The sequence below is a fragment of the Dipodomys spectabilis genome, unplaced genomic scaffold (assembly GCF_019054845.1).
Source record: "Dipodomys spectabilis isolate Male_0828 unplaced genomic scaffold, ASM1905484v1 ptg000478l, whole genome shotgun sequence".
Classification (NCBI taxonomy): Eukaryota; Metazoa; Chordata; class Mammalia; order Rodentia; family Heteromyidae; genus Dipodomys; species Dipodomys spectabilis.
The window spans coordinates 908543-935000 of record NW_024871155.1 but is presented as its reverse complement, the minus strand read 5'-3'; the positions used below and the strand labels follow the sequence as shown (position 1 = coordinate 935000).

At 61.7% G+C, this 26458-nt stretch overlaps 1 protein-coding gene across 1 annotated transcript in view; it reads left to right on the top strand.

Moving 5' to 3' along the window:
• Cspg4 (chondroitin sulfate proteoglycan 4) overlaps positions 1–24556 on the top strand; it is a 32965-nt gene extending 8409 nt beyond the window's left edge. The window contains exons 2-10 of the mRNA XM_042668891.1: positions 9492–9655; positions 11070–14615; positions 15832–16311; positions 16809–16985; positions 18546–18744; positions 18833–18967; positions 19320–19483; positions 21995–22178; positions 22628–24556. Of these exons, the coding sequence (XP_042524825.1) occupies positions 9492–9655; positions 11070–14615; positions 15832–16311; positions 16809–16985; positions 18546–18744; positions 18833–18967; positions 19320–19483; positions 21995–22178; positions 22628–24459 (6881 nt within the window). The 3' untranslated portion in view covers positions 24460–24556. The remainder of the gene's footprint in view (positions 1–9491; positions 9656–11069; positions 14616–15831; positions 16312–16808; positions 16986–18545; positions 18745–18832; positions 18968–19319; positions 19484–21994; positions 22179–22627) is intronic.
• Positions 24557–26458: the final 1902 nt, after the last annotated feature.

Genomic DNA, 26458 nt, shown 5'->3' with positions numbered 1-26458 from the left:
GGGCCGAGTCCCATCTCCAGGCATCTGGGGCCCACACACTCCTCTTCTGGCCGCCCATCTGGAGCCCAGCTGAGCCCCCTAAGGGTGGACACCCAGACAGGGGCCCGTTCTTGCCAGCCCCAGGTCAAGGGAGCTGAGGCTTGAGCCCTGTGTGAGAGGAGATGCGCCCGGCCCCTGCTGTGTGTCCTGCTGCAGCCTCCTGTCCCTCTCTGGTCTCTCTGAGTAGGATCTTTAGTGTCTTGCGTGGGTGAAGGGGTGGAGGCGGGGGGGGGGGGGAGTAACTGCAACTTGAACCCAGGCCCTGGCCGCTGTCCCTTAGCTTTTCCACTCGAGACTAGAACCAACAGCTCCGCTTACAGCCTTTCAGTGGTTCAGTGGAGATGCATCTCCCAGACTTTCCTGCTCAGGCTGGCCTCAGACTGCCATCCTCTGATCTCAGCCTCCTGAGTCAGTAGCTAGGATGACATGCATGAGCTGCTAGGCCTGGGTGATCTTTAGTCTGTGAACCGTGAGACTCTGATCTCTCAAGAACAGGCTGCTTCTGTGGAGTGGACGCCTGATCCAGGCCACACATGGCCAGGATCCGGCCAAGCGGCCGGTGACATTCGAAAAACCACTTTCCCAAGCCGGGCCCCACGTCTGGGGCCTCCCAGGATGGAGACTAGTAGCTCTCCCCCTCCCTCTGCCCGTCCCCATCTCCTGCCCCCTGGCCCGGCCCCGCCCCGCCAAAAATAAACCCAGACCACCCCTCCTCCCGCCAGACCCACCCAGCTGCTCCGCAGCCCTTTGAGTCACAGTTGCTTTTTTTTAACTGTCTGAGTCACCGGTTGTGGCTTTAGTTCCATGACACATGCCCGGCCTGCAGGCGGCCCACAGCCCCTAATAAGTCCAGGGAGAGGCCCGAGTAGAACCGGGAGCAGGTGTGTATTTAGGCCTCAGAGGCTGGGCTGTGGGCTAGAGTCCTGCACCTGCCCTGCCCCTGTGCCCTATACCCTGCCACCCAAGGATCCCCCCCGGCCTAGGCTGGTCCTCGAGCTGGCCAGGGACAGAGGGTCTCTAGGCCCTGGGGTGGGGTGGGAGGAAGTGGGGGGAGGCCTGGCTTTGGCAGCAAAGGCCACCGAGATGCTTGATTTCACCCCTTGCACCCCTGGCTTCGCCTGAGAATTCAGACCATGACTAGTGCACCAAGAGGACTTTCAGTGCATCAGCGGGGTGCGGTCGCGCAGGCCTGTAACCTTAGCTACTCAGGAGGCTGAGATCTGAAGAGCGCAGTGTGAAGCCAGCCCAGGGTAGAAAGGTCTGTGAGATCTCCCATGAATGGGCAAAAAGCAAGACATGGGGCTGTGGCTCCAGGAGTAGAGCAACAGCCTCAAGCAAAAAATCAAATAAAAAAGGCTCAGGGGCGGCGCCCAGGCCCTGAGTTCAAGCCCCAGGACCCGCACCAAGAAAAGAGAGAGGAAAAGAAAAAAGAAAGACTTGCAGGGGACACAGAACCCCACTTCAGCCTTCCCTTGATCCTTGTCTCCCCAACTCGCTCCCCTCCCTGCATGCCCCCCCATCTCCCCACTCCCGGCCTCCACCCTGTTCCTCTTCCAGCCTCTCCAGCTCATCCTCCCTGACTCTGGTCCTGAACTTCCTTTCCTGTCACCCTTTCCCGGGGAGCCCAGGGTCTAACGTGCGCCCTGGGCCCCCATGGACACGGGAGAAGGAGGACAAATCCAAAGAGGCCCCCTCCCGGGCGCCCCAAGCCCAGCTGGGGCTGCATCCCGTCCCCCACGCGGGGGGGGGGGGGGGGGGGGGGCCCTGGAAACCGCTCCGCCCCGCGGGCCACGCCTCCCAGCCGCCCGCTGCAGCTATAAATAGGGCCCCAGTCTCTATTTTCTTTCAAAACAACCATCAGACTCAGACGCCACAGCCCCAGAAAAGTGTGGCCCAGTCCGGACTGTGCCCCAGCCCCGCTGTCCAGCCCCTCTGCTCCTCCACACCCAGGGGGCCCCTCCTCAGGACCAGATCTGGGGGTGACCCTTCCCAGCTGGACCCAGGCTGGGACCAGGGACTCTCCAGTAGCCCCTTCTTCCCTGCCCCTCACCAAACAAGGTCAGGCTGGTCTCCAGCAGGAGGGCAGAAAGGAGGGCTGCAGGGAGTGGAGCTGGGCTGGGCTGAGTGGCGAAGCTGGGGTCTCGTAAGACCCTGAGTTGAGCACTTTAGCAGGAGCTAGACCATGACCCCACGGCCTCTGTGGGTTCTGGGCAGGACCTCGGGGCCCGGTCCCTCCATGGGTGCTGAGTGGGAGCCTCGGGGCCTGATCCTGGGTGACAGGGAGCCAGCCAAGGCTCCCAGCAAAGGCAAAATAGCAACTCCTGCTTGACTTGCTGCTGCTCAGTATCAGAGACCGGAGGCTGAGATCTGAGGATCGTGGTTCAAAACCAGCCTGGGCAGAAAAAGTCTGTGAGACTCTTATCTCCAAGGAACCAACACAAAGCCAGAAGTGGAGGCATGGCTCAAGGGGTAGAGCACTCGGCTAGCCTTGAGTGAAAAAGCTCAAGGGGAGGGCCAGGCCCTGAGTTCAAGCCCAGTACCAGTGCGCATGCGCTCACGCGCGCGCGCGCACACACACACACACACACACACACACACACACACACACACACACACACACACACAGCATCCAGACTTTGGGGCAGTGCTCAGGGGTAAAAGACATGCTCAGTAAGAGTGAGGCTGTGGACTTGATCCCCAACCACAATAGTAAACAAAATAAAGGAAAACCCTAAGCCAGTGGCACCAGTGGCTCCCACCTGTCATCCCAGCTACTCAGGAGGCTGAGATCTGAGGATTGCCATTGGAAGCCAGCCCCGGGAAGGAAAGTCCGTGAGACTTTAATCTCTAATGAACCAGCAACAAAACTGGCAATGGGAGCTGTGGCTCAGGCGGTAGAGCACCAGTCTTGAGTGTAAAGCTCAGGGACAGCGCCTGGACCCTGAGTTCAAGCCCCAGGACCGGCACCAAAACAGAAGTCACGAGATGACCCAGGCCTGTGTGGCTCACTGCCCTGGCTTCAAGCCCGGTCAGCCAGGCGAGGGTCTTGAGATGGTCCCTGGACCCATTACTGCAGATCCAAGACAACCCGCAGACAAGAGCCCCTGTACCCCCCTTCCCAGCCCAGCCCTGGCCCTCAGGAAGGGGCAGGCATCTGACCCCCTGCCCCCCACCCTGTCCCCGCTGGGGTCCCCGCCTTCCCTCCCTCCAGCCAGGAGGCCGGAGCCAAGGCAGATGTGCAGCCTCCTGCCCCAAGAGGAGGAGAGGGAAGCTGTGTCTCCCGGGCCAGGCAGGGCGCCAGCCCTCACACCCGCCTCCCACCCTCACCCTCGGCCTCCGGGAGCCACACACGCTCTGCTTCCGCTCCTCTATTCCCCATTCACAGACGGCCATCCTCATGGCCAGCCAGGCACCCGCAGCTCACGCCTGTCATCCCGGCCACTCAGGAGGCTGAGAGCTGAGGATCGCGGTTCAAAGCCAGCCCAGCCCAGGCAGAAAAAGTCCCTGAGATTCTCAGCTCTAGTGAACCCCCTAAACATAAAAACCCAGAAGTGGGGCAGTGGCTCAAGTGGTAGAGCAGCCAGCCTTGAGGGAAAAAGCTAAGGCCCAGCGCCCAGGCCCTGAGTTCAAGTTCCAGCTCCAGCACCTGCTCACACACACAAAGCATCTTGATGTTGGATGAACACACACACACCCCCGCCAGCCTCACAGGGGCTGGCTCTCCTGAGCCTCAGTTTCCTCATCTGTAAAACAGGAAATGTCCTACGGGGACCCTGGGACCACACACCTCCCCGCCCCTTGGAAAGTAGGGGACAGAGGATGTGGAAATCCTCCCCAAATGAAGAGGAAAATGACAAGCCAGGGAAAAGCCTCTTGGAAAACGTCCCTACCGCATGGGCAAAGCCTCCCCGCCCCGGGCCTGGGAGTCACCAGGATCCACAAAGACGCCTTTGAGCGTCTTCCTCCCCCCCCCCCCCCCCACCTCCCTCCCCGCCCCGTCCATCCCTTCCCGCCAGCCTGCAGCCTGGGCGGACACCCTGCTCCCTCAAAACCTCACATTTTCCCTCCTGCTTCCCTTGATTCCCACGTGGCCCCAAAGCTGGGACACGTGGCTGGGAGCCCAGGGGACCCCCTCATGGGGGAATGCCCCTCCCCCTGGGTGACCCAAGGCCTGAATGAACAGAACTGAGGCCAGGGCCCAGGCCCCGGGTGATCGTGGGAAGCACCCTGACCCCCACTTTGTCAGAGACCTGAAAGGAGGGCCCATCAAACAGAACGCACTCAGTGGGTGTTCTACCACCCAAACCATGCCCCCAGCCCACCTTTTTTGCTGGCTACGGTGGCTGTCTGGATTTTGTTGTTGTTTGTGTGGTGCATCTGCCAGGCCAAGGCAGAAGCTGGCCATCAGCCACGGGGAATCGGGGTGCACGGAAAGCCAGGGATCCTGCCATGACTGCGGGGGTGTGTGTAGCTGAGCCACAGTGTTGTCACCTGGGAAGGCCATGTTGTCCCTTGGATCTGACCTGAAATCGGTCCTCTGGGTGCACGTTAGCCTGTCTGTCTGTCTGTCTGTCTCTCTCTCTCTCTCTCTCTCTCTCTCACAAACACACACACGCATGCACGCACTCACACAGGGCTGGGCTGCTTTAATCCATGTCAGACAGGGCACCAGGCGCCTCATAGATGTCCCGGCTTGGGGGACAGAACTTGGGGAAAACTAAACACTGGAGGAATCAGGAGAGGAGTCAGGGATGTCAGGAATCGAGCCCTGCTCCTGGCCCGGGACACTCAGCCCCTCCCGCAGGCTCTGACCCAGACCCCAGGCGGCCCCGGCCCCTGGCACCCAGGCCCAGGGGACACAGAGAACCCTTCATCCCACCCACCGATCCAGGTCAAGTTGACGCCCAGCCGCCAGCCGCCCTGTGGGCTGGGACCTGCCTCTGCCAACCCCCCAGGGCTGTGGCTGGGAACCTCCTGCCCCGCCCTCCCCAGCCAGCTGGCTGGGACCCACTCCAGCAGGACCTGAGGATCTGTGCCGGTCCTGGGGCTTGAACTCGGGGCCTGGGCACTGTCCCTGAGCTTTTACACTCAAGTCTTGGCACGCTACCACTTGAGCCACAGCACCACTTCTGGCTTTCTGGTGGTTCATTGGAGATGAGGGTCTCATAGACTTAACTGCCCAGGTTGGCTTTGAACCTCGATCTTCCTGTCCTCAGCCTCCTGAGTAGCTAGGATGACAGGCATGAGACATGGGCCGGTTAAGATTATTTCTTCTCGGTTTGTTTGGGCAGTGCTGGGGTTTGAACCCAGGGCCTCATGCTTGCTAGGCAAGTGCTCTTACCACTCAAGCCATTCCCCCTGGCCCTGGGAATCTCCCCTCAGGTCTCCTTATCTGTCTCAGGCTTCTTTTTTTATCCCTATCTCTGTTATGGTGGTTGTGTGGGAGTAAATGAATGAATGAATGAATGGACCCCCCCTTTCCCACCACACCTCCCGCCTGCTCCCCAACTTGCACGCCAGGACCCAGCCCCACCCACCCTGCCCGCCACTGGCTCCAGCTTTCTCCCTTATAAAGTCAGATGGCAGGGAGCAGGCAGGAATGCTGGCGTGCCCATGGCGTGCGTCTGGCTGCCCCAGGCTGGGGGGGGGCTGTGGGGACCGCAGGGAGCCGGGAGGGGAGTTGGGGGGACTGGGGGCGGGGCCTCCCCGCTGGGAGGGGCTGGGGGGGACGCCGTTCTCTGTTTCTGCCCCTATCAGATGGCTCCTCCCTGCCTCTTCCGATTTGGGCTGCAGAGAATTCTGATATGGGGGACCCGGCACCCCCAGGAGTGGGGGAAACTGAGGCATGGGAGAGCGGCACGGTTCACGTGGACAGCTGTCAGAGGGGCTGCGGCACCCTGGCTGGAAGTGTGTCTGCGGCATCCCCAGGGCAGGTCCCAAGCCGAGAGCCCTCTCCTGGGGTCTGCAGAGCATGGCCGGCCTCCAGTGAGCCAGACTCAGCAAGGGCATAGTGACGCACACCTGTAATCCCAGAACGTCAGAGGCTGGGGCAGGAGGATCCGGAAATCCAGGCCAGCCAGGGCCACAAAGTGGATCTGGTCTCAAAAAGAAGGGAGCCGGACACCGGTGGCTCACACCTGTCATCCTAGCTACTCAGGAGGCTGAGATGTGAGGATCGAGGTTCAAAGCCAGCCTGAGCAGACAAATCCCAGAGGCTTATTTCCTATGGACCAGCAAAAAGTGGAGGTGTGGCTCAGGGGGTGGAGCACTAGCCTTGAGCAGAAAAAGCTGAGCAACAGTATGAGGCTCTGAGTTCAAGCCCAGAACTGCTGGCACATGTGCGTGTGGGCACGCACACACACACACACACACACACACACACACACTGGGGTTCAACTGAGGCCTGGGCTCAGTCCCTATACAGGAAGGAAGGAAGGAAAGCAGCTGGGGGGGGGTCAGGCGCCAGTGGCTCACGCCTGTCATCCTAGCTACTCAGGAGGCTGAGATCTGAGGATCACAGTTCAAATCCAACCCCAGGCAGGAAAGTCGGTGAGACTCTTATCTCCAATTAACCACTAGAAAACCAGAAGTGGTGGTGTGGTTCAAGTGGTAGAGCGCTAGCCTTGAGCTGAAGAGCTGAGGGACAGCGCCCAGGCCCAGAGTTCAAGCCCCACGACTGGCAAAAAAGAAAAAAGAAAGAAAGCAGTTGCAGGGAATGGATGAATGAACCAACCAATGAGTGAATAGGAGAGCGAGAACCCCACCCCCTTCCCTGCCACCCGGGGAAGGAGGGAGGGAGGGAGGGAGGGAAGGAAAGAAAGAGAGGAGGAAGGAGGAATGAAGCAGGGAGGGAGGAAGGAGGGAAGGAAGGAAGGAGAAAACCCCACATAAAGAAGCAAAGCCCCCCCCAGGGCAGGGCCTGGGCCCCATGGCACGCTCCCCGCCCTGCCCCCGGGGCCCCAAGATGCCAGCTTGGCCAGGGCGAGCCCGGGCCGTGCAGGGTGGCAGCACAGCCCGGCCCCACGCGGCCCTGTGGCAGGAGGCAGGGCGGGGAGCGCGGCCCTGCCCACGGCGGGCAGCCCCTGGAGCCTCGGGAACACTTGGCCTCTTTCATGGATCAGGGCATGGAGGGGCAGGCGGGCCTGGGCACAATGGCCGCTCTGTCCCCGCCGCCACAGGCCCACCCAGACGCACGCACGCGCACACATGCACACACACACACAGCTTCGCACAAACCCAACACACACCCGGCCGCCACCCATGCACAGAACCCACGCACTGCAGACTTGCACATGGTACAGGTGCACACGCTTGTGGAGCCTGCACACACACCTTCATGCCTTTACACACACACAGCCCACGGGGCCCACAGGGCCCACGGGCGCCCTGCTTCTCCTGACCCGAGGCCCGGCACCCCCCACCCCGACCTTCTACTTTACTACCTTACTGCCACGAGCCCGCTGCCCCAGGGATTTTCTTTTTTCTTTTTGGTTGGTCGTGGGGCTTGAACTCTGGGCCTGGGCACTGTCCCTCAGCTCTTCAGCTCAAGGCTAGCGCTCTACCTCTTGAGCCACAGCGCCACTTCAGGCTTTTTTCTTTTTGCTTATGTGGTGCTGAGGAATCGAACCCAGGGCCTCATGCATGCAAGGCAAGCGCTCTACCACTGAGCCACCTTCCCAGCCCCAGCTCACCATTTCTTTATCCTGTACCCTGTACCCCAACTTCATTCGAAGCCACCCCCCCAACTGCCTCCTGCCTCTAAGGCAGGACATTCCCTCTCTCTGTCTCTCTCTCTCTCTCTTTTTTTTCTTTCTCGGTCTCTTTTTTTCTCTGTCCCTGTCTCTGTCCCTATCTGTCTTTCTGTCTCTCTATCTCTTTGTCTTTCTATCTCTCTGACTTTGTCTCTCTGTCTCTCTGTCTCTGTGTCTCTGTCTCTGTCTCTCTTTTCTGTCTCTCTTTTTTCTCAGTCTCTCTCTCTCTCTTTCTCTCCCCTCAGCCTGGAGGCTGAGAGCAGAGGTGTTGGACACTGTCAGAGTTTCCGCAGCTCCGGCCAGTGCGGCATCCGAGGCCTGGGGTGGGGGAGCCTCCCCTGAGCTCCCCCATCGCACAAGGCCACCAGTGTGAGCCCTTCCCCGCCGGGCCCTCAGGAAGCAGCGGCCAGGCCCCGTCAAGGGACCCATTCACACACACACACACACACACACACACACACACACACACACACACACACACACGGGCTCTGGAAAGCGCCCTGGTCCGGCCCCGCCCGCTCCGCTCCGCACACATCTCCTTCTGGACGGGGTCGGGGCAGGTGGCGCAGTACCTCAGTGCCTGCCTGGCCCTGAGCCCTGAGCCCTGGACTCCACCGAGTCCCGGGACGGCCACGGGGAGGGGGAGGGGAGCCCCAACGTGTCCTGTTCCCTGCGTCCCGTGATAGAAACGTTCCCACTGTGGGCCGCGTTACCCGGCTTATAATATTCCTGAAACTGTGACACTCGGCAATGTCCATGAAGCTGGCGGGCAGGGAGGCGGGTGGGGGACGGGGACGCCACACCTTGAACCACGATCCTCCCAATAGCTGCTTCCTAAGTGGCTGGGATTACAGGCAGCCGCTTGGAGACCGGGGAGCTGGGGGGGACGGGGAGACTTACGCCTATAATCCTAGCTACTCAGGAGGCTGAGGTCAGAGGCAATTCAAGGCCAGTCCCAATTAACCAGCAAAAAGCCAGAGGTAGAGGTGCAGCTCCAGGGGTAGAGGGGTAGCCTTGAACAGAACAAGCCAAACAAGAGCAAGAGGCCCCGAGTTCAAGCCCCACGACTGGCATAAAGGGGAGGAGGAGGTTCCTTGGAGCCCACCAGCGCTGTGCCGCCCTCTGTGGCCCGCTGCCCACAGGTCTCTGTTCCAGGCTGGGAGCCCAGGCTCTGCTCACAGCTAAGCAGGGCTCAGCCCATTCTCATCCTGGCTCCTTGGCCCGTGGTAGGAGCACAGCCCGGAACTCACTGCTCACCAGAGACTGCTAACGGCCTCAGCTGGAAGCAATTCCAGGGTGATGGAGGAAGTCCCGGGCCATTTAGGGTCTGACATCACATGTGGGTCCCATCCGGCCTCCCTTCCCAGGCTTTGCTCCCCACACCCCCCTTCCCAGACAGCTGGGAAAGAAGCAGGGGGCGGAGAGGGAGGGGCTCATGGGAACTGAGACCTGGCGTCGCCTCCAAGAAGTGCTGGAAATTTCCGGAAAATTCTGGAAACTTCCGGGATTTTCTGGAAACTTCCAGAAACATCGGAGTCTGACTTCTTCCTTCACAGCCAAAAGCCTAGATTCCACAGGAGATGAGGCTAAGATGGTTGGTGCCAGGAGTAAACAGACCCTGACACCTGACAGGGGCCCCCGGGCAGTGTTAACTCGGGGTACCCCCCGGGCCTTGACCCCAGCTTCCCCCCTCTCTGCCAGCCTCCTTCTTCGGTGAGAACCACCTGCAGGTGCCCATGGCCACAGCCCTGACCAACATCAACCTTGAACTTCAGTTCTCCACGGCTCAGCCCGAAGCGCTCCTCTTCCTGGCGGCGGGCCAGGCTGACCATCTCCTGCTCCAGCTCCTGGCCGGGCGCCTGCAGGTCAGCCACGCCCTGAGAACAGGGCACAGACCCCTTTTCCAGCTTAGCATGGCTCCCACGGGCCCACAGGGCCGGGCGGGTCACAGTCACCATCCTGCTGAGGGCTCAGCTGGCCCTGATCCGCTGTCCTGGGCGGTCCCGGCCCCCCAAGACCCCTGTGGCCATTGCTTTGCCAACCTGCCCATCCTGGCCCGGACCAGTGGCCTTCCTTCCGGATAAACCTTTCTTTCTTTCTTTCTTTCTTTCCTCCTTTCTTTCTTTCTTTCTCGTTCTTTCTCTTTCTTTCTCGTTCTTTCTTTTCTCTCTTTCTCTCTCTCCTTCCTTCCTTCCTTCTTTCCTTTTTTGCCAGTCCTAGGGCTTGAACTCAGGGCGTGCACGCTGTCTCTGAGCTTCTTTTGCTCAAGGCTTGCACTCTGCCAGGAGCCGCAGCTCCATTACTGGTTTTCTGGTGGCTCACTGGCAATAAGAGTCTCACGGACTTTGCTGCTCAGGCTGGCTGTGAACCGTGATCCTCAGACCTCAGCCTCCTGGGTAGCTAGGAGCACAGGCGTGAGCCACCAGCGGCTGGCCTCTCCTTTAGCTTTGTTTGCTCAAAGCTAGTGCTCTATCACTTGAGCCACACTTCCACTTCCAGCTTTTTGGGGAATGCTGGAGATAAAGAGTCTCGTAGCCGGGCACGGGTGGCTCACGCCTGTCATCCTAACTACTCAGGAAGCTGAGATCTGAGGATCACAGTTCAAAGCCAGCCCAAGCAGGAAAGTCCATGAGACTTTTTTTTTGGTCCATCATGGGGCTTGAACTCTGGGCCTGAGCGCTGTCCCTCAGCTCTTCAGCTCAAGGCTAGCGCTCTACCACTTGAGCCACAGCGCCACTTCCAGCATTTTCTGTGTATGTGGTGCTAAGGAATCGAACCCAGGGCCTCATGCATACGAGGCAAGCACTCTACCACTGAGCCACCTTCCCAGGCCTCCATGAGACTCTTATCTCCAATTAGCCACCAGAAAACCGGACATAGTGCTGTGGCTCAAGTGGTAGAGCGCTAGCCTTGAGCTGAAGAGCTGAGGGACAGCGCCCAGGCCCTGACCACTTGAGCCACAGCGCCACTTCCAGTTTTTGAGTGGTTCATTGGAGATAAGAATCCTTTCTGCCCAGGCTGGCTTTGAATCCAGATCCTCAGATCTCAGCCTCCTGAGTAGCTAGGATGACAGGTGTGAGCCACTGGCACTCAGCCCTCATAGAACTTTCCTGCTCAGGCTGGCTAAGAACTGCCATCCCCAGATCTCAGCCTCCTGAGTAGCTGGGATTACAGGCGTGAGCTGCGGCGCTGACTTCCGTGTGCTTTTGTAGGAGCGATGGATTCAAACCTCCCTCACACACACACACACACACCCCTGGTCTCCCCGTGTCCCCTCAGGTGAGACTCGTCCTGGGCCCGGAGGAGCTGAGGCTGCAGGCCCCGGGAGGACCGCCTGTGACCGACGGCGCCCCGCACACCGTGTTGCTCTCAATCGCTGACGGCTGGGCCGAGCTCTCCGTGGACGGACTAAACACCTCGGCTGCGGCCCCGGGAGCCCCGCTGGAGGCCGCCTATGGGGTGTTCGTGGGGGGCTCGGGGGGCCTAGACCTGCCCTACCTGCGGGGAGCGAGCCGCCCACTGAGAGGCTGCCTCCACGTCGCCAGCCTCAACGGACGGAGCCTCCTGCGGCCCCTGACTCCCGGGGTGCAGGAGGGCTGCGCGGAGGAGTTCTCCGCGGGGGACGACGTAGCTTTGGGGTTCTCCGGGGTGCAGTCGCTGGCTGCCTTCCCCGCCTGGCAGGCTCAGGACGAGGGCACCCTGGAGCTGACCCTCACCACGCGCAGCCCGCGGGCGCCGCTGGCCTTCCAGGCGGGCGGGCGGCGCGGGGACTTCATCTACGTGGACATCTTTGACGGCCACCTGCGCGCCGTGGTGGAGAAAGCCCAGGGTACCGTGCTCCTGCACAACAGCGTGCCCGTGGATGACGGCCAGCCCCACGAGGTCAGCATCCGCGTGGACGCCCAGCGGCTGGAGATCTCCGTGGATCAGTACCCCACCCAGACTTCCAATCGCGGGCCTCTCGGTTATGTGGAACCCGGGGGTCACCTCCTGCTCGGGGGGCTGGACGTGGAGGCCGCCGGGCATCTCCAGGGGCACCGCCTGGGCCTGGCGCCGCCCAGCACCTCCCTGGAGGGCTGCGTGGAGGATCTGCGTGTGAATGGACGCAGACTCGGACTCCGTGACGCGCAGTGGACACGCCACATGGCGGCTGGCTGCAAGAATGAGGAAGATGAGTATGAGGAGGATGTCTACGGCCAGTACGACGTGCTCTCCACCCTGGCGCCCGACATCTGGCCAGCTGTGGAGCTGCCTGAGCCCTGCGTCCCCGAGCCCGGCCTGCCCCCGGCCTTCACCAACTTCACGCGGCTGCTGACCATCCGCCCGCTGGCCGTGGCCGAGGGCGGCGCGGCGTGGCTGGAATGGCGGCACGTGCAGCCCACGCTGGACCTGACCGAGGCCGAGATGCGCAGATCCCAGGTCCTGTTCCGGGTGAGCCGGGGACCCCGCCACGGCCAGCTGGAGCTGGACATCCCCGGTGCCCAGGCCCGGAAGATGTTCACCCTGCTGGACGTGGTCAACCGCAAGGTCCGCTTCGTCCACGATGGCTCCGAGGACGCATCTGACCAGCTGGTACTAGAGGTGTCCGTGACGGCACGGGGGCCGGTGCCCGGCTGCCTGCGCAAAGGCCAGATTTACCTCCTGCCCGTCGAGATCAGCCCGGTGGACGACCCTCCACGCATGCTCTTCCCGCAAGGCGGCCTCATGACGATTCTAGAAAACACCCAGAAGCCCCTAGGGCCTGAGATCTTACAGGCCTATGACCCAGATTCCCCCTGTGAGAGCCTCACCTTCCAGATCCTCGGGGCCTCCACCGGCCTCCCCGTGGAGCATCGAGAGCGGCCCGGGGAACCCACCGCCGAGTTCTCCTGCCAGGATCTGGAGAGAGGCGACATAGTCTACGTGCACCGCCGCGGCCCCGCGCAGGACCTGAGCTTGCGGGTCAGCGATGGGCTGCAGGCCAGCGCCCCGGCCACGCTGCGGGTTGTGGCGGTGCGGCCCACGCTCCGTGTCCGCCACAGCACCGGGCTGCGCCTGGCCCAGGGCTCGATGGCGGCCATCACGCCGGCCAACCTGTCGGTGGAGACCAACGCGGTGGGCCAGGACGTGAGCGTGCTGTTCCGGCTGACGGGGGCCTTGCAGTTTGGGGAGCTGCAGAAGCGGGGGGCCGGCGGGGCGGAGGGCACGGAGTGGTGGCCCACGCAGGCCTTCCACCAGCGCGACGTGGACCAGCACCGCGTGCGCTACGTGAGCACCGATCCCGCGCGCCGGCGCGTGGACGCGGCCGAGGACGTGGCGCTGGAGGTGCAGGTGGGGCAGGAGACGCTGGACAACCTGTCCTTCCCCGTGTCTATCCAGCGGGCCGCCGTGTGGATGCGGCGCCTGACGCCTCTGCGCACGCGCCACGCCCGGCCCGAGCCGCTGACCGCTGCGCACCTGGAGGCCGCCCTGGAGGAGGAGGCGGCGGCGGAGGCCACCCCGAGCCCCAGCGCCTTCCGCTACCACCTCGTGCAGCCCCCCAAGAAGGGCAACCTGCAGCTCCGGGGTGCCAGGCTGGCCGAGGGCCAGAGCTTCACGCAGGACGACGTCCACGCGGGCCGGGTCAGCTACGTGGCCACGGCACGTGTGTCCCAGGCCACGGAGGACGCCTTCCGCTTCCGGATCACGGCCCCCCCCCACTTCTCCCCGCTCTACACCTTCCCCGTCCACGTGGGCGGCGACCCGGACGCCCCGGTGCTCACCAATGCCGTGCTGTCCGTGCCCGAGGGCGGCCACGCCACGCTGACCCCGCAGCACCTGTTCATCGAGAGCCTCCACGGCGACAACTACGCGTACGAGGTGATCGAGAGCCCCCGCCACGGGCGGCTGGCGTGGCGGCCCCCGCGGGACGCCGCCGGGCCCGTGACCACCTTCACCAACGACGACCTGCGTCACGGCCTCCTGCAGTACCAGCACGACCACTCCGAGACCACGGAAGACGACGTCCCGTTCGTGGCCACGCGCCAGGGCGAGAGCAGCGGCGGCGACGCGGCGTGGGAGGAAGTCCGGGGCGTCTTCCGCGTGGCCATCCGGCCCGTGAACGACCACGCGCCCCAGCAGGCGGTCGGCCGCGTGCTGCGCGTGGCGCGGGGCGGCCGGCGGCTGCTGACCACCGACGACGTGGCCTTCAGCGACGCCGACTCGGACGCCAGCGACGCGCAGCTGGTGCTCACGCGCAAGGATCTCCTCTTCGGCAGCATCGTGGCGGTGGACGACCCCGCCAGGCCCGTGTACCGCTTCACGCAGGAGGACCTGCGGGCCGGGAGGATCCTCTTTGTGCACTCCGGGGCCGACCACGGCTGGCTGCAGCTGCAGGTGTCTGACGGGCAGCACCAAACCACCGCCATGCTGGAAGTCCAGGCCTCGGAGCCCTACCTCCGCGTGGCCAACGGCTCGGGCCTCGTGGTGCCGCAGGGCGGCCAAGGCACCGTCGACGCGGCCGCATTCCACCTGGAAACCAACTTGGATATCCGCAGCGGAGAGGAGGTCCACTACCGAGTCACGGCGGGCCCGCGCTGGGGACAGCTGCTCCGAGCCGGCCAGCCGGCCACCGCCTTCTCCCAGCAGGATCTGCTGGGTGGGAAGATTCTCTACAGCCATAATGGCAGCCTCGCTCCTCGGGACGCTGTGGGGCTCTCCGTGGAGGCGGGCCCAGTGCGCACAGACGCCATCCTACAGGTGACCATCGCGCTGGACCGCACGCCGGCCCCGCCGCAGCTGCTCAGACACCAGAAGATCTACGCCTTCCAGGGAGAAGCAGCGAGGATCGGAAGAGAGCAGCTGGAGGTGAGAAAGTGGGGTGATCGGCAGAATCGGGGGGACCAGGCAGAGTCGGGGGGACCAGGCAGAGTCGGGGGGACCAGGCAGAAGGGCTCTGCCGTCTGCAGGGTGTGCCCGTGTGTGTTTGGGGCTGGCCGCTGTGGCTCATGTGTTGGGGTGTGCATCTGTGAGTGCCATATTCTCGTGTGTGTGTGTGTGTGTGTGTGTGTGTGTGTGTGTGTGTGTGGTGCCAATCCTGGGTCGTGAACTCAGGGCCTGGGTGCACTCAAGGCTGGTGCTCGACCCCTTGAGCCACAGCCACACTGCCAGCTTTTTGGTGGTTCGTTGGAGATGACAGTCTCACGGGGACTTTTCTGCCCAGGCGTGGCTTTGATCCCCGATCCTCAGATCTCAGCCTCCTCTGTCGCCGGGATGACAGGCGTGAGCCACCGGGGCGGGACTGGGGGCTGAGCCTTGAGATCACTACTGATCACAGGCAGACCCGGCCGCTGCCCCAGCCCCTCCGTTTCCCTCCCGAGACTACAAAAGCTCACACAACCTCAGGCTGTTGACTGTGTGAGCTCAAGCCAGGCCCTTGCCCTCTCTGGGCCTTGTGCTCCTACGCTACCAGCTGCTGAGGCCCTGAGGCAAGTGGTGGTGTTTGAGCGGACTCTGGTGAGTCCCAGGCCCAGCTTCCACACCCGGCTTTGGTAGATAAATTCCCAGGGCCTGGAGCGGAGGCCTGTGTGCGCCATCTAGTGGTCATTGGTGGTGATAGCAGGAGGGGATGTTAGCTTCCTGAGCAGAGAGAGTGTGTGTGTGTGTGTGTGTGTGTGTGTGTGTGTGTGTGTGTGTGCATGTGTGTGATGAGATTGTGTGGGTGCTGCACGTGCGTGGTTTTAGAGAAGGATAAAGATGAGACCAGGTACCGGTGGCTCACGCCTGTCATCCTAGCTACTCAGGTGGCTGAGATCTGAGGATCATGGTTCAAAGCCAGCCCAGGCAGAAAAGTCCATGAGACTCTTATCTCCAATGAACCACTCAGAAAACCGGAAGTGGTGCTGTGGCTCAAGTGGTAGAGCACCAGCCTTGAGTGAAAGTGCTCAGGGCCAGCGCCCAGGCCGTGAGTTCAAGGCCCAGGATGGACAAAAATAACAGGTAAAAGGTGTGCGGCTGCAGCGCGTCTGGGTGTGAGGCCCTGGGCTTGTGTGACGCACTGGTGCCTGTGCCCTCTGCCGTCCAGGTGTCTCAGGAGGCCGTGCGCCCGGCGGACATCATGTTCTCGGTGAAGACGCCCCCGGCTGCCGGCCACCTGGTGTCCCAGGGCCCTGATGCGGCCGATCCCCGCAGCCTGGGCCCCGTGGGGAGCTTCTCCCAGGAGGACGTGAATGCGGGCAGGGTCTTCTACGTGCACACTCGCCCCGAGGCTGAGGAGGACGCCTTCTCCCTGGACGTGGCCTCCGGCCTTGGCGCCCCCCTGGAAGGCGTCCTCTTGGAGGTGGAGGTACTGCCCAGAGTCTTACCCCTGGAGGCCCAGAACTTCAGCGTTCCCGAGGGCGGAGCGCGCACCTTGGCTCCGCCCCTGATCCAGGTCCCCGGGCCACGCCTCTCCACACTGCCCGGCCTCCGGCTGCACGTGCTGGACCCGCCCCAGCACGGGGCCCTGCGGAAGGAGGGGCAGCAGCGGCCAGAGGAGACCCTACTCAGCTTTTCCTGGAGAGAGGTACGGCTGTGGGGGGCAAGGGGAGGGCATCAAGGTCTCCCAGCCTGGGGTCTGTGCAGCAAGGAAGAAGAAGGTCGCATCTAGACATATTCCGCTTTGTGCTTCATCTCATTCCTCCCTCCAGGAGATCGAAATTGTCCCCCACTTTCCACCCAGAGACACTGAGACCCCCGCTCCTGCCTGCGATCCCAGCTCCTCAGGAGGCTGAGAGCTGCGGATCGTCCAGCCCTGGGGAAGGAAAGTTAGTCTGCGAGTCTCTCTTCTCTCCAGAGAACCAGCAAAAAAGCTGGAAGCCGAGCTGTGGCTCAAGGGGTAGAGTGTCAGCCTTGAGCGGAAAAAGCCAAGTGCGATCACCAGGCCCTGAATTCAAGCCCCAAGGCTGCCACAAAAAGAAAAGAACAGAAAGCAAGTTCCGCTCCTCCCGCACCCGCCAGCAGGGCGTGAAGGGCGCGGGTTCTGGGAGCGTGGGGTGACAGCCGGTGCTGTCTGGCCCACAGGTGGAAGAACAGCAGATTCTCTATGAGCACGATGGAAGCGAGACGCTTACGGATCGCTTCGTGCTGGTGGCCAACGCCTCGGGCATCCGCAGCCAGAGCGCGCCCGTGGCCTTCGCCATCGCCATCCAGCCGGTGAACGACCAGCCTCCCGTCCTCACCACAAACAGGGGCCTGCAGGTGAGGCCATCCACTCCGGGCCACCCCCTCCCGGCTGCGGGAAAGACCCTCCCATTCCCTTGTTCCCCTTTCTCTGTGCTTCCGTTGCCTCCTCTGCAAAGTGAGGTCTCTGGCTAAATGGTCAGAAGGTGAGAGTTGGCACTGTGTCCGTTTAAGCGTGGATGGCCATGCTCAGCGGCCCCGTGGCTCCTGAGACCTGACAAGAACACAGCTTTTGCTGTGCTTCAGCACCAAAGCACCTGACAGGATTATCGTTAGCAGCTGCTGGGATTTGAACTCAGGGCCTTGTGCTTACTACATAAGCTCTTACTGCCCCGCTCGGACTCCCTCCGCCCCTTTTTTTTTTCCCTTACATTTTAACTGTTTTCCAGGTAGTGTCTCATGCCTCTGACCCCGATCTTCCTACCTAAGCCTCCCACCTAGCTGGGATTACAGGCAGGTACCACCACACTCAGTTCCAATGAGGGCTGGGAAGGTGGCTCAGTGGTAGAGCGCTTGCCTTGCATGCATGAAGCCCTGGGTTCGATTTCTCAGTACCACATACCCAGAAAAAGCCACAAGTGGCGCTGTGGTTCAATGGTAGAGTGCTAGCCTTGAGCAAAAGAAGCTCAGGGACAGTGCCAGGTCCTGAGTTCAAGCCCCAGGACTGGGGGAAAAAAATTCCTTAAGGGTGAGTGTTTAACTGTCCCCCACTTACCTCACCCCCAACAATCAAATGTTGGGGTCTCTGAGCTCCTGGACCCCTGCTCTGCAGAGGAGGAAGCCCAGAGAGTCATAAAACTCCACTGGTCACAGGAACAGGAAGTGTGGCTTGACCAAGCCCCACGTGGCACAAGCCCTGACGGACTGAGCTTTGAATGCCAGCTTATAGAGGTGGATGCCACATTGGCAGGAGCTATGGAAAGTCCAGAGGAGTGCTCACTTTAGCTGTCTTTGGTGGTGATGTGGGCTGCCTGGGACCATAGGCCTGGAGTGCTGTGTGGCCATTTGGCCACCAGATGGCACCATAGGCCTGTGTTTGCTCCCTAAGTCCTGGCTGAAGCCGGGTGCTCCCGGGGTTGTGGGAGGGAGGAGAGGAACTCAGAAAATCCAGGGGACACATTTGAGGGGCCGGATTTGGGGAAGCCCCACCCTGCTTGCAGGCACACCTCATTTTGCTTCTGCACTTGAGGGTTGGGGCAGCCAAAGCATATCCAAGGATCCATCGCTAGTCCAGCACCCGTGGCTCACGCCTGCCAGCCCAGCCACTCCGGAGGCTGAGATCTGAGGATCATGGTTTGAGACCAACCCTGGCAGGAAAGTCCATAAGATTCTTATTATCTCCAATTAAACCAGAAAATAAAAAGCCCAAAGTGGAGCCTGTGGCTCAAGTGGTAGAGCACCGGCTTTGAGAGGGGAAAGAAGAGTGTGAGGCCCTGAGTTCAAGCCCCAGCCCTGGCACATAAGATTAATTAATTAATAAGGTCTCCTCAGGGCCTGGAGGGCGATCAGGAGGAGGTGGGTCAGAGGTGGGGTTTGGGGTGAGGATGGGGGCGGAGCCTCACACGCCTGTGCCTCCAGATGTGGGAGGGGGCCACCGTGCCCATCCCCCCCGAGGCCCTCAGGGGCACGGACAGCGACTCAGGGCCCGATGACCTGGTCTACACCATCGAGCAGCCCAGCAACGGCCGCGTGGCGCTGCGGGCGGCGCCGGGCGACGCGGTTCAGCTCTTCACCCAGGCGCAGCTGGACGGCGGCCTGGTGCTGTTCTCACACACAGGTGGGTGCTGGGGCCAGCCCATGGCGGGGGGGGGCTGCCATGGGGGAGCCACCCAGGCCCCAGGAACCCAGCCCCGTTATGTCCTCAGGGGCCCTGGACGGAGGCTTCCGCTTTGCCCTCTCCGACGGTGCGCACACATCTCCTGGACACTTCTTCCGGGTGACCGCGCAGAAGCAGGTGCTCCTCTCGCTGGACGGCAGCCGGACACTGACCGTGTGCCCAGGTGCGGCCTTCACCCTGAGGCCTGGGGTGGAGCCCAGGGGGGACTGCCACCAACCCCCACCCCGGCTCCCAGGAAGGCCTGAGCGGTGGCTCACGCCTGTCATCCCAGCTACTCAGGAGGCTGAGATCTGAGGATGGCCATTTGAGGCCAGTCCAGGCGGCCAAGTCCATATGACTCTTATCGCCAGTGAACCACCAAAATGTCAGAAGTGGAGGTGTGGTTCGAGTGGTAGAGCGCCAAGCTTGAGGGGGGGGGTATGGGGGTGGCACCCAGGCCCTGAGTTCAAATCTCAGGTCCAACACAAAGGATAAAATAATAGAACTGAACTGACCATCCCTCTGCCCCCACACAGAGTCCGTCCAGACGCTGAGCAGCCAGAGTCTGCGGGCCAGCTCCAGCGCCGGCACGGAGCCCGGGCACCTGCTGTTTCGGGTGCTGCGGGGTCCCCAGCTCGGCCGGCTCCTCCGGCAGCAGGGCGGCTCTGCGGAGCCCCTGCTGAACTTCTCCCAGGCCGAGGTAAGGGCTCAACTCACAGACACAGCCCAGACCCTCCGGCCTCCCGTACCATGCAGCATCAGCCTCCCTGGACCTGCTACAGTCCAGGCCCTGCCAGCCCTGACCCCCAGGGCGGCCAGCAAAGGGGGGACACGTGGAGCGTGGCCAGATGGAGGGACTGGGGGCAGCACTGTGGGACTCAGAGCAGCGCTCTTGTTCTGGGGCTTCGCCTCCAGAAGGGACCCGAAAAGGCTAGAAAGGAGCATGGGGGTGGGGAAGCAGTGCCCCCCCCCCGAAGTTGGTGAGGACCAGGGTTCCTGTCCTGGGAGTCGGTGGGGCTCAGGGCAGCGGGCGCAGTGCTCCATGGGACGGGGAGGGGGGAGCTGAGCAGGCCAGGCGGGGAGGGCCTTGGGCAGCGGCCAAGCCAGAGCCACAGGTCAAACCTAGAACTCCAGGGCTGGGAAGGAGGCTCAGTGGTAGAGCGCTTGCCTTGCATGCATGAGGCCCTGGGTTCGATTCCTCAGCACCACATAAGCAAAAAGAAAAAAGCCAGAAGTGGCGCTGTGGCTCAAGTGGTAGAGCACTAGCCTTGAGCAAATGAAGCCCAGGGACAATGCCCAGGTCCTGAGTTCAAGTCCCAGGGAACTAGAACTCCAGGCATTGGTGGCTCACACCTAGTCTTCCCAGCAAGTCAGGAGGCCAAGATCTGAGGATCACAGTTCAAAGCCAGCACAGGTAGGAAAGTCCGTGAGACTCTTTTCTTCAAGGAACCACCAAAAAGCTGGAAGAGGAACTGTGGCTCAAGTGGTAGAGCGCCAGCCTTGAGTACAAAGCTCAGGGATAATGCACAGGCTCTGAGTTCAAGTCTCAAGACTGGCACAAAAAGAAAGGAAACTTCAACTCGTGGAAGTCCCAAAACTTCATTCAGAGCAACTCATGGCTAGGCACGGGAGCGGGCGGGGCACCAGGGCACCACCCTTCACCTGCGGACTCTGCTTTCTCTGAACAAGCCAGTCTCCCCCCCCGCCCCCGACCCAGGCACCCCCATCCTACCCACAGGAGCCGCAGACCCAGGCCCCAGGCCCACCACAGGGCTGTGTCCCCTTCCCGCCCTGCCACCAGCCCGGCCACAGCTCGCTGCTGGCAGTGTCTCCATCCTTGCTGGCCACATCTGGCCCACAGATGTGGGGCGTTTGGCCACATACGGCATTTGATGCTTTAAAGTTAGTTGTCAACATAGAGCCCTTGGGAGATTTCACAGGATCCCGCTTCCCTGTTGCCTGAAGGGCCTGCGTTCTTCTCCCGCCCAGCAGCCGCCACGGCCGCCTCGCTCAGAGCCCCACTCAGATTCTGCGTAAAGTTCTTTCTCTCCCCACCCCCCCCCCCAAGTCCTGATGCATGAACTCAGGGCCTGGGCGCTGTCCCTGAGCTTCTGTGAGCAAGGCTGGTTCTCTACCACTTGAGCCACAGCACCATTTCCAGCTTTTGGTGGTTCACTGGAGAGAAGAGTCTCGTGGATTTTCCTGCCCAGACAGGCTTTGAACTGCAATCCTCACGTCCCAGCCTCCTGAGTAGCCAGAATGACAGGTGAGCCACCAGAGGCCTGTCTGAAAGTCCTGTTTTGCTGAGAGAAGGAAAAAAAATTCCCCTTGTCGACGTCGTCGTCTTCTTCTTCTTCTTCTTCTTCTTCTTCTTCTTCTTCTTCTTCTTCTTCTTCTTCTTCTTCTTCTTCTTCTTCTTCTTCTTCTGCTGCTGCTGCTGCTGCTGCTGCTGCTGCTGCTGCTGCTGCTGCTTCTGCTGCTTCTTCTTCTTCTCCTCCTCCTCCTCCTCCTCCTCCTCCTCCTCCTCCTCCTCTTCCTCCTCCTCCTCCTCCTCCTCCTCCTCCTCCTCCTCCTCCTCCTCCTTCTCCTCCTCCTTTTTGCTGGTCCATTGGCTTGAACTCAGGGCCTGGGCACTGTCCCTGAGCTTTTTTTGCTCAAGGCTAGCACTCTACCACTTGAGCCACAGCACCACTTCTGGCCTTTCCTGTGTATGTGGTGCTGAGGAATGGAACCCAGGGCCTCATGCATGCAAGGCAAGCGCTCTACCACTGAGCCACCTTCCCAGCACCTCTTGTCTTCTAAAAGGAAAAGAATGACAGATAAACTATGGGGACACATTTTGCTTAGACAAAGGGGACAGATTTCCTGATGGCTGAGGACAGTTTCTTGGTGGTTGACAAAAAAAAAAAGGGCAGGCTTGAGAATGTGGCTCAGTGGTAGAGCGCTTGCCTCGCATGCATGAGGCCCTGGGTTCGATTCCTCAGTACCACATACGCAGAAAAAGCCAGAAGTGGTGCTGTGGCTCAAGTGGTAGAGTGCTAGCCTTGAGCAAATGAAGCTCAAGGACAGTGCCCAAGCCCTGAGTTCAAGTCCTAGGTCTGCACACACACGCACATACACACACATGCACACACGCACACGCACACATGCACACGCACGCACACATACACGCACACGCACGCACACACACACGCCATGGTGTCTGCCGCAGGTCTACGCAGGGCATGTTCTGTACGAGCACCAGGCGTCCCCTGAGCCTTTCTGGGAAGCCCAGGACACCATAGAACTCGCGCTGTCCTCGCCGCCCGCCCCGGACGTGGCCGTGACCCTGGCTGTGACTGTGACCTTCCAGGCCGCCTGTCCCCAGCGTCCCAGCCGCCTTTGGAGAAACAAAGGTAAAGAACAGAGACACCATGGGGGGGAGGGGGAGACACAGAGAGACATGGAGACAAAGGCCCGAGGCCACAGCCAGGCCAGCCGCTCGGCTCAGCCCCACGACCTTGGGAATCCGGGGGACCGTGGCTGGGGAACGGCTTTGAGATCAGGGTGGAGACCCAGAGGTATTTTTGTCCCAGGCCTGAGGCTTGAACTCTGGGCGCTGCCCCTGAGCTTTGTCGCTCAAGGCGAGCGCTCTGCCACGTTGAGCCACAGCTCCACTTCCAGTTTTCTGGGGGTTCCTTGGAGATCAGAGCCTCACGGACTTTCCTGCCTGGGCTGGCTTTGAACCGCGATCCTCAGATCTCAGCCTCCCGAGTGGCCGGGATGACAGGTCGGGGCGACTGGTGTGGGGGTCCAGCCCTGGGGGCCCCCCTCCCCTCCCCTCCACTGCCTGTGTCACCCTCAGGTCTCTGGGTCCCCGAGGGCCAGCGAGCGGCCATCACCCCAGCCGCCCTGGACGCCGCCAACTTCCTGGCCAGCGTCCCCGCGGCCCAGCGTCCTGAGCACGATGTCCTGTTCCAGCTGACACAGTTCCCCACGCGCGGCCAGCTGTGGGCATCTGGGGAGCCCCTCCACGCCGGGAGCCCCCACTTCCTGCAGTCCCAGCTGGCCGCGGGGCAGCTGGTGTACGCCCACGGCGGCGGGGGCACCCAGCCGGACAGCTTCCGCTTCCGTGCCCAGCTCCGGGGTCCAGCGGGGGTCTCGGCAACGGCACCCCACACCTCCGAGGCCTTCGCCATCACCGTCCGCGATGTGAACGAGCGGCCACCCCAGCCCCAGGCCTCCGCCCCCCTCCGCCTCACCCGCGGCTCCCGGGCCCCCATCTCTAGAGCTCAGCTGAGCGTGGTGGATCCCGACTCTGCCCCAGAGGAGATCCAATACCAGGTGCAGCGGGCACCCCACAACGGCTTCCTGAGCCTGGCGGGGGGCAGCCCGGGGCCCGTGGCCCGCTTCACGCAGGCCGACGTGGACGGAGGCCGCCTGGCTTTCGTGGCCAATGGGAGCAGCGTGGCGGGGGTCCTGGAGCTGAGCGTGAGCGACGGGGCCAGCCCCCCGCTGCCCGTGTCCCTGGCTGTGGAGGTCTTGCCATCCACCCTCGAGGTGCAGACCCAAGCACCCCTGGAGGTGCCCCAAGCATCGGGGCGCTCTCCTCTGAGCCAGCAGCAGCTGCAGGTGTTTTCTGACCGGCCCGAGCCGGACGTGGCGTACCGCATGACCCAGGGACCCCGGCACGGGCAGCTGCTGGTCGGGGGGCGGCCCGCCTCGGCCTTCAGCCAGCTCCAGGTGGACCGGGGGGAGGTGATCTTTACCTTCACCAACTTCTCCTCGCCCCACGATCGCTTCGGGGTCCTGGCGCTGGCCAGGGGTGCCAACGCGACGGCCACCGTCAACGTCACGGTGCGCGCTCTCCTGCGCGTGTGGCCTGGTGGGCCGTGGCCCCAGGGCGCCACCTTGCGTCTGGACCGCAGCGTGCTGGACGCCGGCGAGCTGGCCAACCTCACAGGCACTGTCCCCCATTTCCGGCTCCTCCAGGGGCCCCAACACGGTCGCGTGGTCCCCACGAGCCAGGCCCGGACAGAATCCAGAAACAGCCAGCTGGTGGAAGGCTTCACTCAGCGAGATCTGGAGGCCGGGAGGCTGGGCCTGGAGGTGGACAGGCCCGAGGGCCCTCCCGGCCCGGTCGCTGACCGCCTCACCCTGGAGCTGTGGGCGCCCGGCGTCCCTCCGGCCGTGGCCTCCGTGGATTTCATCACCGAGCCTTACGACGCAGCGCGCTCATACGGCGTGGCCCTGCTCCGTGTCCCCAAGGTGGTGAGGATGGAAGCGGGCAAGCCGGAGGGGAGCAGCCCCACCGGGCAGCCAGGCCCCGCGGCGGCCAGCCCCGGGCCCACCGCGGCCAGGGGCGGCTTCCTGGGGTTCCTGGAGGCCAATATGTTCAGCATCATCATCCCCGTGTGCCTCGTGCTGCTGCTCCTGGCGCTCATCCTGCCGCTGCTCTTCTACCTGCGCAAGCGCAACAAGACCGGCAAGCACCACGTCCAGGTGCTGACCGCCAAGCCGCGCAACGGCTTCGCCGGCGACACCGAGACCTTCCGCAAGGTGGAGCCCGGCCAGGCGATCCCCCTCACCGCCGTGCCCGGCCAAGGCCCCCCACCCGGGGGACAGCCCGACCCCGAACTGCTCCAGTTCTGCCGGACACCCAACCCTGCCCTCAGGAACGGCCAGTACTGGGTGTGAGGCCCAATCGGGGATCCACATGCTGCCCGCACCCCCGAGAAAACACAGAAGAGGCCCAGGGGTGCCAGGAGCAGAGGAGGGTGCTGGGAGAGAAGCGCGGGAAGGGGAGGGGTTCCTGGATAGAGTGGAGACACTCTTGGGACGCCCCCCCCCAACACACACACACCCAGAGCTGGAGAAATGGGGGACCAAAGCAGGGGGCGGGTTTAACCTGAGCATCTTCCCTGGGTGCTGCCCTGGGCTGTCAAAACCGGGGGGGGGAAGCCTCTGGTCCTGGGTGTGAGGCCTGGGGTCAGTGACACCTCACCTGGACTCAGAGGACACGGAGAAGACCCCAGGGAGGGGGGCAGCAGGAGGGGGGAAATGGGCCCCGGCTTCAGCACCCCAACCTACGCTGCCCCTCGTCCACCCTCCAGGTGGAGGGGAAACCTCTCCCCTCCTCTCTGGTGTTTTGGGGAGCAGAGGAAGGGAAGGCCTAAGCCATAGAATAATATATTTGGGATACGGGAGTGGGTTGGGGGACGGGAACTCTGGGGGTGATTTATTTAAAGGAGATTCTAAGCCAGGCATGGGTGGTACACACCTGTCATCCTAGCTACTCAGGAGGCTGAGATCTGAGGATCGCGGTTCAAAGCCAGCCCAGGAAGGGAAGTCTGTGAGACTCTTATCGCCAATGAACCACCAGAAAAGCCAGAAGTAGAGGTGTGCAAAATAGCTCAGAAACAGTGCCCAGGCCCTGAGTTCAAGCCCCAGGACCAATACACATACCGAGAGGGAGAAGGAGAGGGAGAGAGGGAGGGGCACCAGTGGCTCATGCCTAAAATCCTAGCTACTCAGGAGGCTGCGATCTGAGGATCATGGTTCAAAGCCAGCCCAGGAAGGAGTCCATGAGACTCTTATCTCCAATGAACCGGCAGAAAAACCAGAAGTGGGGCTGTGGTCCAAGTCATAGAGTGCTAGCCTTGAGCCAAAGAGCTCAGGGACTGAGTTCAAGCCTCACAAGCAACAACAACAGAAAAACTATAAAGAAGCTATCCCACATGGCGCTGAGCTGAACTAGCCGGGTCCCAGGATGATGGTTGCTCCCGGGTTGGAATGGAGAAGAGGCTAAGAGAATTCATTCCCAGCCTCCCCCACCCCCATGGGATGAGAGCTGACCTAACTTTGGGGTGAAGACTGGGCTGAAAATGTGGAGGGTCTCAGGTGCACCCCGGGGACTGGGGAGCAGCCACCACAGAATATGGATAAAAGGTGCTTTGGAGATTTTGGAAGCTCTGTGTCATTTGTGTTTGGCTCTGCCCTAGGGCCTGTGTGGACAAGGCCTGGGGAAGTCTCTGGCCTTGAGCTGAAGAGCTGAGGGACAGCGCCCAGGCCCAGAGTTCAAGCCCCACGACCGACAAAAACAAAAAACAAAAACTGTTCCCAACTCTAGATTTCTGAGCTTTTCTTTTTCTTTTTCTGGTCCTGAGCTTGAACTCAGGGCCTGGGTACTGTCCCTGAGCTTTTTCAGCTTGAGCTAGTGCTCTACCACTTGAGCCACAACTCCACATCCAGCTTTTTTTCCCCTTTTGTATTAATTGGTGATAAAGAGTCTCCTGGAGTTGGGTAGCAGTGGCTCACACCTGTAACCCTAGCTACTCTGGAGTCTGAAATCTAAGGATCATGGTTCAAAGCCAGCCCAGACAGGAAAATCTGTGAGACTCTTATCTTTAATGAACCTCCAGAAAACCAGAAGTGGTGCTGTGGCTCAAGTGGTAGAGCGCTAGCCTGAGCAAAAGAACTCAGGGACAGCACTCAGGCCTTGAGTTCAAGCCCCAGGACTAGCATCAAAAAAAAAAAAAAAAGGTGGGCTGGGAAGTTGTGGGAAGTTGGCTCAGTGGTAGAACGCTTGCCTCGCATGCATGAGGCCCTGGGTTCTATTCCTCAGCACCACATAAGCAAAAAGAAAAAGCCGGAAGTGGCGCCGTGGCTCAAGTGGTAGAGCGCTAGCCTTGAGCTG